General features: G+C 33.5%; 1 protein-coding gene across 1 annotated transcript; it reads right to left on the minus strand.

Moving 5' to 3' along the window:
• Positions 1–6,603: 6,603 nt before the first annotated feature.
• On the minus strand, positions 6,604–15,637 carry LOC148284557 (palmitoyltransferase ZDHHC16). The gene is made up of 5 exons (XM_088238314.1): positions 15,427–15,637; positions 14,991–15,063; positions 11,911–12,058; positions 10,609–10,800; positions 6,604–7,773 (listed from the first exon to the last, which is right to left on the minus strand). Exons 2-5 carry the CDS (start codon positions 15,035–15,037, stop codon positions 7,015–7,017), a joined length of 1,146 nt encoding a protein of 381 aa, XP_088094440.1. The 5' UTR covers positions 15,038–15,063; positions 15,427–15,637; the 3' UTR covers positions 6,604–7,014.
• Positions 15,638–16,739: the final 1,102 nt, after the last annotated feature.

Here is a 16,739-nt window from a genome sequence, read left to right on the forward strand (position 1 = left end):
TATTGTGGTGATGGGACGGATGTCACTGACGAGCAATGTATTGGGGCTTCGAAAGCTGTTGTCACCACTATGTTTAATGACTGCCTCGGTAAAGGCCAGAAATTATATACAGATAATTGGTACACTAGTCCAAAACAATTTTAATTTTTGCATTACCACCAAACCAATGCATATGGAACTTTGTGAAAAAACCACAGAAACATACAAAAATGAATAAATTGAAAAAGGGGGAAATTGCTTCTCAGTATTCCGATTCACTGATGGCATTAATTTGATAAGTAATTTGATGAGTAAAACAAAAGGTGGCAGATGTGTTTGTCAGTTGTCGTGTTTTTTTTCGTATTTATAAAAGTGATTTGTAGATAATAACATACTAATTTAGTGAAATCCGTGTCAAAATAATTTTATTTAGTGCTGTGAATAATTCATATAAGTATTAATTAGTTTATTTCATTTGTATATTAGTTTATCCTTAACCTTCGACTCAGGTAACAATACAATTTGATATATTATTTTTGCTTTGCATATTTTATTGTTCTTTTCTTTTTTAAGTTCTATTTCTTTATATAAAGATGAATGATGTAGAAAAACCCCCAGGGTCAAGTTCAGACTCGTCTGGTGGCACAATGGAGACTGTACCGGACGCCACTGAATTTGTAACTGTGGTCCCAAGGGCCAAAAAACAAAAGTTAATAAAACCAAGGAAGTTGAGTTCTGACTCAGTCGCGTCCTTCCTCATAAATCCCCCAGCTCACGACCAATTGTTCCTGCAACCCCAACTACATCGCAGGATACAATCATAGTAACACCAACCACCACACCTCCAATCCAAAGACACTATAAAGTTGCAAAGGTCGTTCCGCAACAAAAACAGCGAGCGTTTGAGAAATGCCGTCCTTCTTGTAAGCAAGGAGGTGAGAGAAGCCATGATCAGCCAAGGTCGAATCAGTATTGGATACCAGAGGGTACAGGTCGAAGACAGCTGCCCCTTAATGCAGTGCTATAAATGCATGGGTTTTGGTCATTCCGTGGCAAGATGCAGGGAAAACAAAGACCGCTGCTTGCACTGTGCGGGAGACCATAAATCTATGACCTGCACCAAGAAGGACAAAGAAGCCGATCATCGATGCTGGAACTGCATCAAGATGGCCAAGGGTAAAACTGAGGCATCTAAGCACAGGGCCAACGATAGGGAATGTCCCTACCGAATAAAAATGATGGTGAGGACTATAGAGAGAGTTAATTATGGCTAGCTCCATTCTGACTACCACAACCGGGATCCATTCACACATCGCCGGCGTTACTAAAGTTATACAGTGGAACCTGGGCCGCTGTAAAGCGGCACAAGAAGAAGCACTGGCCAACAGACGGGGGGCGGATATACTGCTGCTTCAGAAGCCTTACACAGGCTACACGGGCAAAATTAATGCATCGGGAGTTACCGTTTATCAATCGGTAACATCATCGGAGCATGTCTGTAAAGCAGCGGTTATAATCTGCAAACCCAAATTAAATGGAATTCTGTTGAGCAAATACAGTGACTCAAATACAACGCTGGTTCAAATTACAACTGACGCCGGACCCAACCTCGGATGTTACTCCCGCTCTGGATAAACTCAGACTCTTAGGAGATGTTCCCATTCTCATAGGAGGTGATCTTAACGCCAAAAATGTGTGGTGGGGAAGCGCGAGAATGGACAGAAGGGGCGAAATAGTTGCAGATTTTTTATCTGAACTAAATCTGCACACCTTAAATGAAGGTAATCGGCCCACTTTCGAGGCCTTTTGCGGTCACCTTTACCTCAAGAGCGTTATCGACATAACATTCTGCTCTTCAAGTCTGCTAGACACCGTCGACAGATGGAGAGTGGAGTCTAACAATAACCATTTGAACCACATGAATTCTGACGATATCGATAATGTCGTTGAGTTCCTCACAAAGTGTATTCAAGATGGATGCCAGGAAGTTTGTCGAAAACCAAAACAACATACGAAACAAAAACCACCATGGTGAGGTAAGGAAATTCATGAAGCCAGAATAAAACTCAGAAAGCTCAAAATTCAAATGACGAATTCTCGTGGCAGAAGAAAATCAGCACTGCTTGTAAACTACCTCACTGCAAAGGAAATATACATCCAAACTATAGAAGAGGCAAAAATAACTAGCTGGAAGACTTTCTGCGAAGGGCAAACGAAAGAAAATATTTGGGAAAGAATAAATCACATACTGAGCAAAAAGAAATACCAATCAATAATTGCAATACTAAAATCTGGTACAAATTGGTGCACAGACACTAAAGACACTGCCACGCTTATTATTGATACATTCTACCCAGATGATGATCCCCTTAATGAGAACCTCACACAAAAACAAATAAGGGAAGACATAAAAGGCGTTTACACATCTAAAAATGATCCCGAAATCACAAAAAATGAACTCTTATTCGCATCAAGTTGCCTCAATAATAGAAAAGCTCCGGGTATGGATAATTTGACAGGCGATATATGCTTTGTAATAATACAAGACAATACAAAGACATTCCTTTTGCTGTACAATAGATGCCTTGAATTAGGATACTTTCCAAAGTCTTGGAAAATTGCAACAGCAATCATCTTGCCAAAGGCAGGAAAAAACGACTACGACGAAATCAAATCTTTCCGTCCGATATGTTTTATTAATTGATTATTAATTGATTTTCATTGTAAATTGTGTTCAGGTCTCCAATTTAACGGTAATTAAAAATAAATAGTAATTATGATGAGATGGACTATGCTTAGTATAATTTTAACGAGCTTTCAAAGAAGTTGTGTCGATATAACTTGGTTGACATTTTGACGGTTTCACATTCGCGGAATTACTTGTATAACACGCGGTGGATACGCAGTATTGATGTATATAAATATAAGATTTAGTATAAAAATATTTTGCAAAATTCACCTAAAAAAGGGAGAAAAATGGGTCCAATGTGCAATCTCTCCGCGTGCAAAAAAGTCTCCACAAAGTACTGCCAAAAATTTGATAAAGCAACAAGAAAGGCAATCTTTAAAAATCCAATATTTTATGACTGGCAATATCGATGAAGATCGCCAAAATGTGGAACCAACAACATCTGAAGATTAAAAAAATTATGTTAAGTCCATCAAAACAGTCGAAAAGGTAAGTGATTTTTTAGATCAGTTGCCAAAAATATCATCCCATTACTGCAGAAAGTCGACCAATTAGTTATATTTAGAACCAATTATTATTTATTATTCTAAAAAAGACAAGACATTTATCAGTCTACAAAGCCAGGTCGCGGTGTTGGCCTTAATGTAACAGACATTAGAGTTTTGTTATACCAGCCTAATGGAATAATTAAATTTGAAACTAGTTTCAATGATAACTTTACAGATTTGCCTCATCACCCAAAAAACCTCTCTTTACCAACTTTTTCCCCTCCTATGTTCGAAGGGCCATCGAAAATCAAAAAACAAAATATCGACACCTTCAAGAGTTAAAAAAAAATTGCCTACTGATTGTCAGCCATTTCATGATCAAATACTACACTTAATTTTGATGTAATAATATACTGTATTATCTTATATTATTTGTGTAAGTATAACAATTATAATTTGTAGTAGTACTTACATAAATAATATTTTTGGAAGTAGTATTATGAGCACAATGTGACATAATAAAATATAAATAAAATTTCAAAGGTTACTGTTTTTATAATCTTTAAATTCTTGGAACCAATCATAGCTTTGAACGAAAAATATTTTTTTTATTTAATAATTTTAATTTAATGTAGTACTTGTATAAATATTTATTTTTATAAGTATAATTATAGTGTAGTATTATGTACACAATGTGATATGAAAAAAAAATATTTTTCGAAACTTACTATTTTTATTATCTTTAAATCCTTGGAACCAATCATAGTTTAAAAGGAAAAAAAAATGTTTCTTTATGGTTGACCTAATATTATTTACATGCAAAAAATGTGCAAATCCGCGAATGTGCAAATATTTGGCTTAAAAAAATGACATAACCGCGAATGTGAACGTAACAATTACAATACCCGAATAAAAAATATTTCTGATTTAAAAACCAATAAAATAAACATACAGGTATTTAAAAAGCAAAAAAAAAAAAATTTTCATTCATTACTTCTGTAAATAACAACTTTATTCGCTCTCCTGAACATTATGTTTCATGTCGCTTACGCGGTGTTGCATGCCGAACTACGATATATTATACTATAGTAAAATTATACAATCAATATTTTTTCCGTCATTGAGTATATATACTATAAGTATTTTTTTTATTTGTGTTATTTAATTAATAAATTTTTCTTTGTGTATGTTGATTGACTTTTGTAATTCAGTAAAAAAATATTTTCGTATAAGTACCAATATTTTTAGGATTTTATAAAACAGCTTAAACTTTATGTTTTATCAATTGATAGGTGGGATATATTTGATGTAATTGTAGATACTGCCATTACTGTCTTTCACCTTTTTTATTAGTTTATTACTTATGTGTTTATCGTAATTTCATTATGTGTTGAATAAATTGAATAACCCTGTATTCATTGTTTTATTTATGAATTCAAATTAAATTAATACTATTTTTTTTACATGGGTACTCAGTAAAAATGTCTAATTTTATTTATGAAACCATTCGAATGATTGAATTTGTAATATGTTGTAATGACTAACCCATATATTTTTATATAACACTTTATTTTATTTTAGTTTTTGAGTTTTTTTTTTATTTTTATAATTATTATTTTCTTCAATTAAGTTGTTCTTCTTATAAGGCTCAATAATTATCGCAAATGTTATACTCGCTGCATATGTATGTATACTTATTATTATGTTATCCGCACTGTAAAATGTACATACATATCTAAATTTAATATCTATTCTTAACTTCTTATTGGTAATATTTATCTTTTGGCTTACGAGAAGGCCAGTAATTGGATCTTAATATATAATTTAACCTACACTGTAATTAATAAACATTGTAATCTGTTGGCTTTCCAAAATAAAATAAAATAAAATAAAATAAAAATAAAATATATATCTGTGCCTCATTTGATAAGTGATATGAGTCGAGTTGTACCCTTTTTGTGATTTTTACATAGAAATTATCAGAAAAAAAATGGGCAATTTTTTGGTCTAACTCACGTTCTTCTATCTGCTATAGTTTCAGGGATAATTTGATGCAAAGTGATATAGCTGCGAGGATTTTGGCAAAAAAATTGTGAATTTAGATATATGTCAAGTTGTAACCCCTTTAAGTAATTGCTCCACACATTGTTTTTCGTGCTTTGTGGCATAAGAGCGGTTGTGTTAATTTGCACATTTTATTTTTCAGTATATTTAACATGCATATTGATATATTTAGAGTTATATCACATTCAACCGATTTTTCTCAATAATAATTAGGGTACAATTCAACATGTACCTACAAATTAGAATCTAAATTTATGCCTAATTTGTGATAACTAATACATCACGACTTACATCATTCTACACAAATCGATTTTTATGTGTAAATGAATATAAATTTAATTGTATCTAAAACTCAGACTAAATCAAAAAAATTGTATGAAGAACAAGATGTGCTAAATGATACAAGTGTGCACATGATGAGGGTGGCGGGGGTACCGGATATAAATGGCGAAATGTATTGAAGTTTGCCGAAAGAAAACGTAAAAGTCTTCTCCAAAGAAAAAACGCAACGACATCTTTAGATACTTCGTTCATAGTTCTGAACATACAAAACGTCTAATTTGCAAAGGATGCTTTTTGAAGACTTTCGACGAAAGTCACAAATATCTTAAAACGGTTTGGAAAAAACTACGGAATAGTGGCGGTCACCTTCCCCCACATGAACGTCGAGTTGGTAAGTCAATTCCTGATTTCAAATATTGGCTGTTTCCCTTGTACAAAAAGCCACTACGGCCAAGTTTCCAAGTGTCTTAGTACAAACAAAAATATGTTTTGTTAAGTGGCAGTGTTCCAATATCACTGCTGTCCGGTATCATATGACATTCAAGATGGCAGTACGGTTTCAAGTGGTAAGTGATTTGCTATGAATCTTTTTTGTCAATCACGTTATCTTCATAAATTATGGGACTGTAATGTTTATTTTAGTTCTCCAAAATGTTCCTTGAACAGTTTAGATCTTCTCAAGTTTGGTTATTAATTTATAAGTACCTTATTCATAATACAATCATGAAGATAAATATTCAATCAAAAGTGGCCATGTGAATGGTTTGGTGAGAGATTACAAGACTGTCGCCCCACAAAGGTTAACTGACATCTTCAAAACATAATGGCATTAAGTATTATTTAACTTGACATAAAAATATCCCCTTTATGTAAAATAAAATTTGTTTTATTTTTTAAGTTCAAAGTAATATTGCTTTGATCAAATGACTTGTACTATAATGTGTTAATAAATGTTTCCGTTGTGTACAGTAAAATTTTAGAGAAATAAATAAAAGTTTATTTCTCTAAAATTATAAACTTGTGGTAGAGCGAGATTCATATCTCGGACCTCCTGATACAGAGTCCACAACACTACCCACCGTCTCAAATAAAGAAATAGTACAAATCAAAAAAGTGTATTACCTTCAAAATCTTTAGGTTTTTAAGGTTTATTTTTTAGAATAAATCAGTTTTTTTCCTTTCCTTCATAAATATTATAATATACTAATTGCATAATACCTGCTTATCACAAAGCATTTGGAAACCAAATCCAACATATATAAATTACCTACTAATTCAATGATCAGTAATCGTTATATTAAAACGTAAAATTCTATTGTTTTGGAACAGCCCTATCAAAATAATACAAAATAATACTCACTATTCTAATTGATTATTTACATTCTAAATCTAAAAGGTCTTTACTGAACTGGCGACACTGGTTTTCATAATAATGTGCATTATTGGTTCTAGGCATTTTATCTATTCAGTGTATATAGCAGTCGAAATAAACTTTAAATCATAAACAGGCTATTACGGCCAATCTCTTGATGATTGATAAACCGTATGCCAAATTAAACCAGAACCAACTGGAGGATGTCCAGATGGTAAAATTACATGAAAAAATACAGATCTTCCTCCTACTAGACCTAAAAATAGCTTCCAATTTTTTTTTATTCCAAAATCATAAGGATTGCGAAAACCTTTACCTAATCTTTTTGTCTCAGACTGATTTATATGTGATTCTATGCTTGTTTCCCCTTTGGATATAAGTTTTCCATGCCAAATAACCAAAGCTCCAAGCGCAAGAAATACAGATAGGTTTATCAAGGCCATGAAAATTACAGCTCGTCTCATAATAGGGTTGGCGGATATTTTTTGAGCAAATGTAATTTCAGGCACAGGAAGATTGTGTTCTCTCGGCAAGAAGTTCATATCATACTCAGGAAGACCAACAATAGGCACAAAGCCCCCAGAATTATTAACTCGAACAGGATGACCAATCAAATCTGGTTCATTGTCCGAAGGAATGGCAGTAGTATCACCCACCCACAGTACTACATAACCAATATCTATGCCGGCTATTATAATAAACATCACACCTATTAGTGTGAACATCATATACAAGTAGAAATGCCTACGATTAAAATGACCTACACAGTTATTAAGCCAGGGACAGTGGTGATCCATAGACAGTACACACGTGTTACAAACAGAGCAGTGATGCGAGCGAGGAGGTTTAGGTGAGATGCACTTTCGACAGATACTGGCAGCTTCTGAAATTAGTGACGCCTGCAACAAAGAAAAATACAAATTTGTACTTATACGTTTGCATCAAATGTACTTTAGTAGCATAAATTCACATTAAACCCAATGATGATATGTTAAGTGTTTTTTTTATTTTTTATGTTAAGTAAAATATTCACTTTCAGCTGTAGGATATTAATAATCGCAAAATCCGCAATATCATAATAAAGTCACAATAAAAGCCCTATTATTAAATAGAATATAAAATATATATTTTATTTTTTTTCAAACTGTGAATAAAATAATGTTTTGAGTATGTCCAAATGCTTGCAGACTGGCTGGATTTTCTCCCTAGGGAGAAACAGAAAAGAGAAAAACATTTTTGTTTTCAAACAAAAATGTTTTCCCTCTCTATTGCAACAAATTTAAATATGAACAACTCCCTAGGAAGAAAATCCAGCCAGTCTGCAAGCATTTGTAAATACTCAAAACAGTGTTGAATTAACTACCTGGTAAAAGAAGAAGTATGAAAATTGGAAAATTGTTTTCAGGCGTTGCCTAGTAAATGAATTGGTTCGCCCGCATGATGAAGGTTTCAGCTCTTTTACTTTACAAAAGTCAACAGATGGAAGAGTTGAGGAAATGTGGATGTTCAAACATAAGCAGAATGGTGAATATCAAATAATTCCAAATAAGGAATACAGATTAATTAGCTAGGTGAGCCTTGAGCAGTTGTTTACAACCAGAGAGTATCAAATAAGGTAGGTAAGCAAAATAACTGAAAGATGATCAGGAATATTCTCAGTCATCCAAACGATAATGAACTATAAGGATCTCTATTAAGAGGGGATAACAATTTTAAGGGTCTCATAGGGTATAAGGTAGGCGCAGGTGGCTGACAGGATGAAGAGTATCGCTTTAGAATGCAATAAAAGATACTATAAGGTATTTATTTGATATGTAATATATTTTCTTTACTAACTTTGTATACTATGTGGAAATCTGTTATTAGTTCTGAGTTTATACACTATATCTGTTTGTTTACTAAAAATATGAATGTAGAACTGTTGATTTCCCAAATAAAATAAAATAAATAAATACCTACTCCGTAAGTATGTTAGAGCAGTCGATAATAAGTAGAGACTGGAAAATTTCGCGATCGCGATAAAACAAGAAATAACGCAAAATTCGGCATTTTTACACGAATAACGCGAAATTTTGTGTTTTTTTAAATAACGCGAAATTCTGTATTTCTGGAAAATAGCAAGCTTTCAACAGCCATAAAATATTTCGCCATATATTTTAAGTTGCTAACTTCACGCTCGTTTCTCTGCGTCATTCTATGGCATCTTGGCTTGATTCGAATTGGAGGCCATATTTGATTTCATAACTGTCATATTTACATAAAAGTGTTATGTGCCGATTCTGCTGAATATGAGAATATTTTGGGAACGAAAGGAATCTTGAGAAAAACATATTCATGATGTGAAACATAGGAAAAATGCCAAGAAGAATTCAGCTTGCACTTCAAAGCAATCTTGTAAATAAAAGATGTTACTGAAAAGAGATGACTGAAACCTTTATCAAAGTCAACATACCTTTGGAAAAACTCGATGATCCGCATGTCAGAGCCTGGATTGACAAATATATGCAAGGTATTTGATTTATTTTTATTTACTTCATTCTGAGCAAAATATTTATTTCAATGTTATTTTACCGATTTTGATAACCTAACTGTTTTTGACACATATTTATAAAGTGGTAAAAATACGACATTCAACATTTTACCTGTAATTTTTATAGTACGCAGTTAATTTGTTTCGTAAACTTCACTGATCAAAACAATTTCCAAAGCCACAACTTTAACAAACATTATTATAATTTAAAGATTAACGCCGAATGAAAACATTTGACAGTAGACTTAAAAAATTGACAAAAATACAGTTTTCCTTTCTCAGTTTACAATTGCTTTTTTTTTCAGGTCCTGGAGATTTGCCGTGCGCAAAAACATTAGTATCTCGGAATTGTAGCAGCCGACAGAGTGTGCAAAGTGAAAGAAGTTTTACAAAACAAAAAAAAATATTTGTTTTGCGACGAAACTACTGATTCTTAAGGCCGTTGTATGTTCGCCATATTATTTAGAATTAATACAAGTTCTGAAGAGGTAAAACTGTGGGTGGCAGGGGTAAAATTTTTAGAGTCAGCCAACGCTACAAATTGTGTCAGGGCTGTAATAGATGCCCTGAAAGACTACAATATTGAGTTTAAAAATGTGAAGAGTGTAGTGACAGATTCAGCGTGTTACATGACTAAATGTGTTGAGACGTTGAAGGTGATTTTGGGTGACCACATTTTGCATGTGCATTGCACACATATATATTCCGCGTTTTATGTAATATTTGCTTAATTTTTTGTATTTAGTTTTTTTTAAATATATTACAAGTTAGTTTATAATATGTAGTTTATATTCAGTGTTTTTAATGTTGTATTATTGTAAAATAAATCTTTTTAATGCAAAAAACCAACACATTTGACTTTTATTATCATCCCGTGTATTTAAATTGGTTCAAAAAAATATCACCGCCAGTTTTCAAAAATAACACTGCTTTCGGCAAAAAATATCACCGCTTATCATAAATAATAACACCGCTGTTTTCCAGTCTCTAATAATAAGTATATAACTGCATGCGAAAATAGCCATATGCGAAAAATGTATGGGGGTTAAAGAGGATGCTACAATATATATTTAAGACAAATATTGATAAATATTAGCATTAATAAAATATAAGAATAAAATAAAATTAGCATGTTGAATATTAGAAATAAAATCATAATTTGGCTAAGCAGCTTAATTTTCCAACAAAATATTTTTTTACTTACCTCGGGAGGATTCCCTGGAGGGGTAACAACAGCTTTGTAATAGTGAAAAACAACGTTGGCGAGAAGCCAGTGCCCAAATATCAAAAGGAAAATAGTCATAGGGGGACTTCGTTCCCACCAATATGGAAGTCCAAGCCAATAAGCTATCCCCACAACCACTAAAGTTAGCGTTGAAACTGCAACTATGAAAAACTGAAAGAAAGAAAAATCAAATTCAAAAGTAAATACCTCCATATCACAGCTCTGTCTCGCCGGGAATCGAACCTGGAGTCCGGTTGTGTGAAGCAAGAGTTTTAACCACTACACCACAGGAGTTGCCCAAGATACTCAAGCAATTACTTTAAAACAATACGCCAATAAATCATGATTCATACTCATTTAAGAAATTTTCTATACATTTTGCGGTGGTCTTATAATTTGTTGTATAAAACATACAAACCTTACAACCGTTTAAATGAGGATAAAATTTAATGTGTCAAAAAAACTTACAGCAATAAGAGAGTTATGAATAATCAAGCAACAAACCACACCTACAGTTATATTTATTTATTTAGATTGAAATTAAGTTTGAAATCGCTTGTAAAATGTATTTAAAAAGATACTTATTGTTATTCTACAACTAGTTTTAAAATTACCTTTATGGTTTCATATACGCAAGAGAATATTTTTATAGCAAAACTAAACCAAAATATCGTGGGTATACTGGCAAAAAACGTTAACTCGAAAATATGCGGATTTGACTTAATAATGCAATTATGTTAAGTTTTTAACGCTCTACAAACTGGCAAAATACTCGAAGTCATATTAAATTTCATATATCTGTAGTTTTAAAAATAAATTTAAGGTTAAGTCGTATACCCGGTATTTTATTCAGGCTAAAAGCTTTAAATAACATATTACAACAGAGATGAAGAACATTTTAAAGAAGGCAATATAGAAGTTTACGCATCTACAGGGCTTATGACCTGTCATTGGCTGGTTTGAGTGGCCACTTTACACTCTGTGTAACATTCACCATTCTGCCCAGGGAGTTGAATCCAATGCTTGTCTACAAAAATTTGGACGAACTCAAAATATTGCTCTAAATAACTTAATATTGACTTAATATAAAAATAAGAAAAGAAAATATTAAAAACATGTTCTTAAATGAGCACTTTACATCTTACTATATTTAAATAAGATATAAAAGAGTAAAATTGGAAGAAAACTTAAATGCTCGATTTCTCAAAACAGGGATTTGAGAGTTAAAGCTTTTTGCCAGTATACCCACGATATATTATAAAGGGGTTTTTCATGACTTACCTTTCCAAGAACCCCTGCAAAATTATCTACAAACCAAAAAATTGGTTCCAAGGCTATATCTGAAGCATAATTAGCACTCATATGATGATTGTAGGTAAGGGAATCGACTGTCAATTTCCACTCTTGCCAAGCCCTTGTATATTTTCGTCTGAAAATAATAAAAATTGTTTAAATCTAATGTACTTGATTAATTTATTCCAATCATTATCTACGATCCGAAATGCTTAAAAGTCACATGCCACTAAATTCTTTAAATCTTCGGGTGGTATCCATGGCTTTTTTAAGCTCAATCCGTACTATGATGCCCTCCGTTCACTCTTGATTAGATACAATATTCTCACAGAAGAAACTATGAGATTCACAATATCGCTTTTACTGAAATTTCAACCTCATAGTTCTCCAATACCAATACATTCAATTCAATTAATTTATTTTAAATAATACATACATTACAAACTAAAATTTAATACGTACATATTATAAAAAGACAAAAAATATATAAAGACTCTTGTCAAAATAGTAGGAGAATCCTGCTACGGAAAATCCCTTTAGATACATGGAACAGATCAACATCCAGAAAGATGTTATTCAGCATAGCGGTAGCCCTTCTAACAGGCATAACCATCGGCAGGTTGGTTCTGTATATCGAAATATGAAACAATCTATGCTGACGCTGTCTTAGGTAATTATCAGGAACACATAAACCAATGCTTCTCATGATCTCAGAATTATCGATCATACCGCGCAACAATCAATAAAAATGTGTAGTCAAATACACATTCCTTCTGGTCTCTAAAATGTTGAGGCCTAGCATATCCTGATGAAACTCGGTCAGGTAGAGGTAAGGATAATACCTGCACTCTCATGTAGCGATATCTAAGAATCTTTTTTTGGATTTTCTCTATCATAAGAGAGTACTTCAGTTCATGTGGCCCCCAAATCATCGAGCCACTCTCGAGTCTACTTCGCACCAAGGAGTTGTGAAGAGTTCTCAGTACGCGGGTATTTTCAAAAACCCTGGCAGTCCGCAGAACAAATCCCAACATCTTCAATGCATTACTACAGATTGTCTCTATATGTTCATGAAATGTCAGGGTGCTCACAAATCTTAACACTCAGATCCTGAACATTCGATGTTCGTATCAGATTCTGTAGCGAAAAAATAGAGTTTTTTAGGCCCTAGTGAAGGACATGACCGAACACTTAGAAACATCAAACCTAAGTTTGTTTTGCCTTCCTCATTTAGATATATTAGATAAATCTCCTTGGAGAAGACGAAAATCGTCAGAAGTTGTCACCTTTAAAAATAGTTTTAAGTCATCATTTCTGTGTAGCAAGATAAGAGACTTAGGAGTTATTATTGATAAAAGATTACTGTTTGGGTCTCACATAAATTCTATTGTTTAAAAAGCTTACCAAATGCTGTGCTTCATTTTAAGAATTTCCAAACCTTTTAAAAAACCAAATACATTGAAAACTTTATACAACACTTTTGTATGCAGTAATTTGGAGTTTGCATCAGTTGTGTGGAGCCCACAATACTTAACAAACATAAAGGATTGAAAATGTTCAACGAAAAATTTTTAAAAACCTAGATTATAAAAACAATAAAACGCTTTGTACTTACAGCTAATCTGCCAAACAAAATGGATTTTTTACCCTTGAAAATAGACACACTGTATCTAAATTATGCTATTTACATAAATTATTAAATAATAAAGTAGACTCTTTTAACCTACTCTCCAAAATTAATCTCAATGTCCCCTTTCGGGTGACAAGAAATAAGTATTTATTCCATCTGCCAGTTTGTAGCACTAACTATGCACAACACTCTTTCCTCTATCGTTCTTGCTCTAACTATAGTGCTTTTTTTTTCATCTTTTGATATATTTTACATGCCCCTTAATTTATTTAAAAATAAATTAAGACTCATTATTTCTGGCTGCGATACAATCCCACTTCCTATTTAATGATACACACACCTGAACACTTACTCCTACACTAATATACATAAACACATATCTACACTTACTCTCATACAAATACACATTAACACCCCCTTTTGTTGTAACACAATTTAATAATATGTATGATTCTTATTTAGAAACTTTGCTGGTCTGTCTTTAAACTGTATTTTTTTTAATGTTACTATTTCATTGTGGACTGTTTGTTTCTTTAAAATAAATAAATAAATAGGTTCGTAAATACCTAAAGCCTTCTGGTATTTATGTCTCCCATTCGAGATGTTTCGGAATCACTCAGGCGCTCAATGACATTTATGTCTATCTTAATGAGTACTGTTTTCAAAATCAAACCTTACATATTCATGATTTTGATAAAATTATAAATAAATTTATCAATGAAACTTCTTGGTTTAGTTTTACTTTTTAATTATTTTGACCAACGGCGCTTTTGCCTAAGTAGGCATCTTCAAGACAGGTAATTTTTTTACCCGATGATTACCCGTTTGTCTGATAATCACGTAAATAACTGATGATTTAATCGCATATTTGTAAATATAGCTTTCTATTCAAGATGTTAATGCGGCAGGTACCTACATCTGACATGTCTGCTTTTTACGAAGCCAGTCTGGTTGAATAACGTGTTGGGTATTTACGAATATGCAACTGGGACATAAACAACAATGTTGTTGCAAGATTTTATTGAACCGGGAGCAAATAAATAGCTTATCAAGAACAGCGCCATAGTGTATATCGAGGCTTGATGATAGCCAATTTTTTTTTTTTTTAATGGAACACAAGTTTACACTGAGGTATAGTTATGATGCGTCATAGAACGATAGGTTTAAATTATGTTTTAAAAATGAGCATTGTCGGGTCATGCCGCATCAACATTGCAGTAGAGTAAAAATGACTAACTGTCTATGCCAGTTTACTGTGAAATCAAAACGTCGCGCTTTTGTACACTGCTTCAAATTTACTGACCACTGCGCGTAAAACACTATTTTCCACCAAATACAAGACAAGTTTCGGAACCTCGGTTGAATAGAACACAAGATGGGTGCTTAGTGCCGCATCTAATGTATACACATATATCAATGAGTGAAAGTGAAATATTACCTCAGACTCCTTGGGAATTTAATTAACCTCCATTTGAACAGTGACATTATGTTTTTTTATAAAACGCAGATTCCTAAAATAAAAACTTCTGATTAGACTAATAATACAATGACATTTGTGATTTCTAAATTTATTATTTTACGAACTTATACGTAAATATCAGCGGCGTAACTAGGGTCATGAGCGCCCCTGGCAAGATTTGAATTTTGCGCCACCCTAGGCTTATTTTCTAGGAAGAGAAAGATAAAAATAAAGGCTGTGTGTCTACAAAGTGCACCCCCCTAAGGGTTGCGCCGCTGGCAGCCACCCGCGTGGCCAGCCCTTAGCTACGACGCTGGTAAATATTGAACCCGGTTCCAAATAAGAAAAGGTTATTGAAGCTTATCGTTTCCATGAAAAGGGAACCATAGAATAGTATATTTACTTAAATACTCACCAAAATATACACACATAGACTAATAAACACATATACTGACAGATTAGTACTGTTCAACGCCAGGAGAATAGGTTTTTCATTCACGTTGAAAGAAAAATCTAACCCAATTATTTTTCGTTTGAAGTTTGAAGTTCGTTTGGTTCGTTTTTTCACGTTTCATAGACGAACCACAGATTACTCATACTAATCAAACCAGAGATTATCAAAGCGTGATCAAAGACCATATTGGTTCATTTCAAACCATGGAATTGTAAAGAAAAATTAACATTTTTGTAGCATAGACTAGCGTTGCCAAACTCAATCAAATAATAAAATTCAGTAGCCAGGGCCGGCAATGGTAGGTATGTAATGAATCATAATTTTAACAATATTTATGTTGGCATTGTTTCTGTCAATATTATACGGTTATGGTCAATATATTTGACAATTTTAAATTCGTAAATGTTTAATGCCTATATTGCTTACAAATAATGACTTTTGATTAATCTTCCAGATTCAAGACGACTCTGCTGATATACACGAATTTAGTCACCAAACGTAGGAACGTAGCAACATCAATTGGCATGAAAACCCCCTGGAGTATATTATAATGATGGCAGTGTCCAGAAAAAGTTGTAGTTACATCCGACTTCTTTTATATGAGAGGATTTCTTGGAGTTCTAGGTGCAATAGATCCGTCATAGATCTTCACAGGTTGCAGTGATGTCAAGAACTTGTATAAAAATTGACCCCACCTCAAAGAATAAGGCGCAATAGATTGAACCCATATCTGTATAAGGAAATTTGGTGATGATATTTGATATTGACTCATTATACTCGTATATGAATAGAAAGAGTTATTGTTGCCGACGTAAAAGTACATGCACCAACTTGGCGGCCCTTCCTGGGGTTTTAATGTAGCATAGGAGGCTTCAGTATGTGTAAGCGATCTACCACCTCCTCAATAAAGACTAGTATTTGTCACTTTCGGGGGTGGTGATCGCCATACTGAAGCCCACACATAGATTAGAATTCATGAAAATATTTGTATGCCCATAATGTGTTTTTATGTTGTTCTGTATAAGTGTTGATCGCCGCGCGGTCGGCGGGGAACTGCGGCCGGTAGCGGGAGGGTGGGGACCTTATACGTGGCGCGAGAGAGACCGATAGAGCCGGCAAATGTGCTCGCTATCTCTCTCGCCGCGTGATTGGTCAACCTAGCACCGCCCGCTATTGGCCTAGCCCACCGCCGCACGGCAAAATGTTGTATATATAGCCCCGCCGGGGAAAAATAAAGTCAGTCATCTCACCACACTACTAAGGCTTTCTACTCT

The sequence above is a fragment of the Micrasema longulum genome, unplaced genomic scaffold (genome assembly GCF_059751315.1).
Source record: "Micrasema longulum isolate JH-2025_06_02 unplaced genomic scaffold, ASM5975131v1 h1tg000110l, whole genome shotgun sequence".
NCBI lineage: Eukaryota > Metazoa > Arthropoda > Insecta > Trichoptera > Brachycentridae > Micrasema > Micrasema longulum.

What these genes read in the sequence shown, in the direction of transcription:
- LOC148284557 (XM_088238314.1), bottom strand. Translation starts at nt 15,037, where the DNA reads ATGTCACTGTTCAAATGGAGGTTAATTAAATTCCCAAGGAGTCTGAG. An exon ending in AAATTCCCAAGGAGTCTGAG is followed by an intron (nt 12,059 to 14,990) that starts GTAATATTTCAC and finishes TATTATTTTCAG; the next exon opens with ACGAAAATATACAAGGGCTT. An exon ending in TTGCAGGGGTTCTTGGAAAG is followed by an intron (nt 10,801 to 11,910) that starts GTAAGTCATGAA and finishes TCTTTCTTTCAG; the next exon opens with TTTTTCATAGTTGCAGTTTC.